The sequence below is a fragment of the Alligator sinensis genome, unplaced genomic scaffold (genome assembly GCF_000455745.1).
Source record: "Alligator sinensis unplaced genomic scaffold, ASM45574v1 scaffold1165_1, whole genome shotgun sequence".
Taxonomy (NCBI): Eukaryota; Metazoa; Chordata; order Crocodylia; family Alligatoridae; genus Alligator; species Alligator sinensis.
This window is the reverse complement of record NW_005842477.1, coordinates 1,078,216-1,082,064: the sequence shown is the minus strand read 5'-3', so window position 1 is coordinate 1,082,064 and position 3,849 is coordinate 1,078,216. Positions and strand designations below refer to the sequence as shown.

The window sequence follows — 3,849 nt, the reverse complement described above, 5'->3', positions numbered from 1 at the left end:
TAAATAGTCATGCCCATTGTGAAATGCAGCCCAGGGAGAGCAGGAGATAGCTGGCAGCCCCAGGCAGCAGGCCGGGTCCCTGCGCCCCTGGCCAGGAGGTTATCAAGGTCCTGTTGTGGTCTTGGGTGGGGGGGGTTTCTCCCCTCCAAAAAACACCCTCAAAGGGAAAAGTGACAGAGCAAACGCTCCAGGCTCTCCTGCACGCACTCCCCTTCTCCAAAATCACCACCCCTGATCCACCCCATCACGAACTCGGTGCTTGAGAACGTGCTGCAGAGGTTTTTTTGCCACGGGGTCACCCGTAGCCATAGACCCTGGCAACAACCGGATGGGTGTCTCCAGGCCCAGGGACCCAAACACCAGCCTCAGATGGCTTCAGCAACTCCCAAGTTGTAGCTAGGACCCCTCCCTGATGCCCCATATTGGATGGGCTTGGGGCTGAGCCAGGAACGTGCTGCCAGGTGGTCTGGGGAGGAGCACCAGCATTGGGGCAGGCGGTTTATTCCCTTCATCCCCCATTTATGTCCCCCCTGGATGAACCCAGAGTGAAAGGTACCAGCAATGGGCACAGCTGGCATCCCACCTTGTGACCTATGTGTACCAAGCTGCCCCGTCCCTCCCTCCAGGGGCACATGCCCTTTTCCCCCCCACCCGCCGCCCGAGCCCCCCATCACCCAGGGGCACAGACAGACACCGGGGCCTGCGTGAGACTCGTTCCAATTTAAATTTTATTAATTTATACAAAAACTTTTGCAAGCAACTCAGGATGATAATGCACCGCCACCCAGCCCCAGTCCCATGCCCCCACCCCGGACAGACAGCAGTGAGGCAGGGGAGGCATGGGAAGGCTCCTCTGTCCCCCATCCCCATCCCAGAGACAGCTCTGGGGAGTGGTAGCAAAAACACTAACACCTCCAAGCATTCATGGCGTTCAAATCGGGTTGGCACCCTCAGTGCACACTGCTTGGGGGCTCCCATGCACGGGGGGCCCCGACACAGGAAGCCCTGCACGGTCGGTGCAGCTCAGTGCAGCCCGGAAATGGCAGACGCCCTTTCAGCATGGAGCAGGGTTCCGGGGCAGCAGCTGGGCCCCGAATCCCACCCCAGAGCCCTCCCTTCCCACCGTCCCCACCTCTTCCCCCAGCTGGGGATGCCCCCGCCGCCAGCAAAGCCTCCGCTACCCAGCCCTGAGCACAACCCCGTAGTGCCCAGGAGGAAGGGGTCACTGACCCATCCCAGAGCCCCTCGACCCACAGGTGCCAGAGGAAAAGAGCCAAACCATGGCAGGTTCAAGGGTGGAAACCCAGAGCTGCCAAGGCCCTCAAGCCAAGGAGCCGGGGAGCACAGCAGGTGAGACCCCCCATCAAGGAAATGGCTGGGGGAGGGCGCTGGAGGGGTCCTGGAGTGGAGGGAACCCCCCACCTCCCTCCCTTCCAAAAGCGGGAAGGGGTCAAGAGTGAGCAAGGGGAGGCAGGTTCTCGAGCGGCCCTGGACGGAGCGGGTTCTAGGCTGACGGGGGGAGGAGAATGGGTTCCAGAGCTGGGGGGAGGAGGGGAGCCCCAGGGAGATGTAACACTGCGTCCTCCTCCATGCTGCAGCCCCCAGTGATGGTCAGTCTCTGGCGCGCCGGGACGGGGGGGCCCCGCAGCACGGATCTAGGCTCGCCGGCGCCTCACTTCTGGCAGCACTTGGCGGCATCGCCCATGATGTCCCAGTACTCGCCGAATTCAACTCGGGCCTCATTGGGGTCGCCCAGGCACTCGATCTTCTCTTCCAAGGGGCCGACACACTATTGAGGACACGGGGCGGTCAGGCGGCTCTGGCATAGCCTCCACAGAGGTCCCGGCCCCAATCCAGGGCCATGCACTGGGGTCATGTCCCCTGACCCCTAGACTCCACCCCCTGGCCATGATCCAGGGCCCTGCACCTGGGCCCTGTCCCCTCACCCTGGACTCCACCCCCCAGCCCTGACCCAGGGCCCTGCACCCAAGTCCTGTCCCTCCACCCCCAGCCCCAATCCAGGGTCCTGCCCCGGATCTCAGGGCGAGGAGCTGCCCCCTCCCCCAGAGCGGTGCCACGCGCTGCCCTTACATTCCCAAGATGTGGCAGCTTCTGCCCCACCAGCTCCTTGAGCTCATTGGGGGTGAGGTACTCCTTGCGCCCCTGCACTGCGTAGCAGTGGAACTGGTTGATCACAGTCTCGATGGCCTGCTCCACATTCGTCAGCTCCTGGGAGTCCTAGAGCCACAGGCAGAAGCGGGAGATGGTTACCGGGGGCGTAGGGAGGGGACCTGGCAGGGCTGGATGCCGAGAGCCGGTTCCCAGCCTGGGAGGGGAACCTGCCAGCCCCGTCCCACGCACGCTGAAACTGGGTAGGATCAACCCCCCTCCCTGCTCCTGTGCGGGCTGGCACCAGGGTCTCATCTTCCAGGGAGCGGCACAATGGGCCTTGCCATGGTCCATGAGGACTGGGGCACCCCGCTGAGTTCACGTTCCTTCCTGACCCCTGGAGCTGACTGGCTCAGGCCCTGAAGCATGGTTATGAATGGCCCTGAGCCTCCTAATCTGCTTCAGGTCCCACAAGGAATACGGTGCTCAGCTTCTCCACTGGCATGAGCCCCTTTTTGGAGGCTGAGGGACCTCCAGCATCCCACGGCATGTCTGCAGAGCCCCCAGCTGAAGGGGAAAGCTGTTGGCCTGGGCTGGCTCCCTGCACCTGGGTCCTCCGCATTAGGAGCAGCCCCCAAAAAATCAGCACCACCAGCCTCTCCGGGAAATGCTGCTTCCAGCCAGACCCCAGGAAAGGATCTCTCCTTTAGGAATGGAAAGCAGTAGGCTCCCAGCTCCGTCTCCTATTCCCTTGGTGAAGTCACTCGTCACCACGAGACCTTTCAGGAGAGCCCTGGGCAGCAAACACAAGCCCAGGCAGAGCTGGCAAAGCCTCCCTGGGCTCCCAAGTGGCTCCTGAGTCCTGTCTGTGCCAGCCTCACTGCTCTCTCCTGCACCTGGCTTACTTAAGGGGCCCTCGAGAGTGCACAGGCTTGGAGGGAGGGCTGGATCCAGAGCCCAGGGAAGCCCAGGGCTGGTTTCATTGGGCTTTGGATGAGGCAGCCCATTTGCAAGCAGGCACCACATTCAGGTCTATCCTGGCGTCCCACGGAAGGACTCCGGCCGATCCGCCAGCCCCTGTTCCCAGGCCCAGGCAGGATCACCCTTCTCCATGGCCGCCAGCCCAAGCACAGTGGGCATCCACAATGGGACAGAACAGAAGCAAATCTGGCATCCATTGACCTTGCGCTTCTTGCAGCAGCACTGGCCCATGCTGGCTGCCTCCGGCTCCGGGGTCTGGCTCCTGCTGTGGCTGTGCTTTCGCGGGGCTGCAGGGAGTGGTGGGCGTCAGGCAGAGCTGTCCAGTGGTGGGTGCTGGGTGCTGGGTTGCGACGTCAGGGGCACTGCTGGCAGCTGATTGTGTATCCCCCACAGGGAGTTCCTAGGGCAGGAGAGACAGGGCCTGGGTGAGGACGCGGCTCCCCCAATGCATTCCCGGCTCCCCCCAGCCAGCCCTGATGCTCCACGAGGGAGGCCGGGAGCTGCCGAGGCATGTCCCGCTTGGCGCAGCACCCCTCCCTCGCAACGTGTCAGGGCAAAGCCGAAGGGGCTGGGCTGGGCCAGGCTGGGGGGGCCGGAGGGCAGGTCAGATCCCCCCAGCGAGGGTCGGGGAAGTCCAAGAAAAGCCCAAGCCACTTACCTGCTCCCAAGGCTCTTTTGGGCTGGGGAGGGCCGTGTCCCCTGCTGGGATTTTATACCACAGGGAGGGGTGAGTGGGAGACACCTCACGCAGATATGGTG

The 3,849-nt window shown here is 63.1% G+C and overlaps 1 protein-coding gene across 1 annotated transcript; it reads right to left on the bottom strand.

The window, feature by feature from the left end:
* Positions 1-710: 710 nt before the first annotated feature.
* Positions 711-3,849, bottom strand: S100A14 (S100 calcium binding protein A14). The gene is made up of 4 exons (XM_006030967.1): positions 3,749-3,849; positions 3,292-3,490; positions 2,092-2,238; positions 711-1,789 (listed from the first exon to the last, which is right to left on the bottom strand). The coding sequence occupies exons 2-4, from the start codon at positions 3,319-3,321 to the stop codon at positions 1,673-1,675; spliced, it is 294 nt and encodes a 97-aa protein (XP_006031029.1). The 5' UTR covers positions 3,322-3,490; positions 3,749-3,849; the 3' UTR covers positions 711-1,672.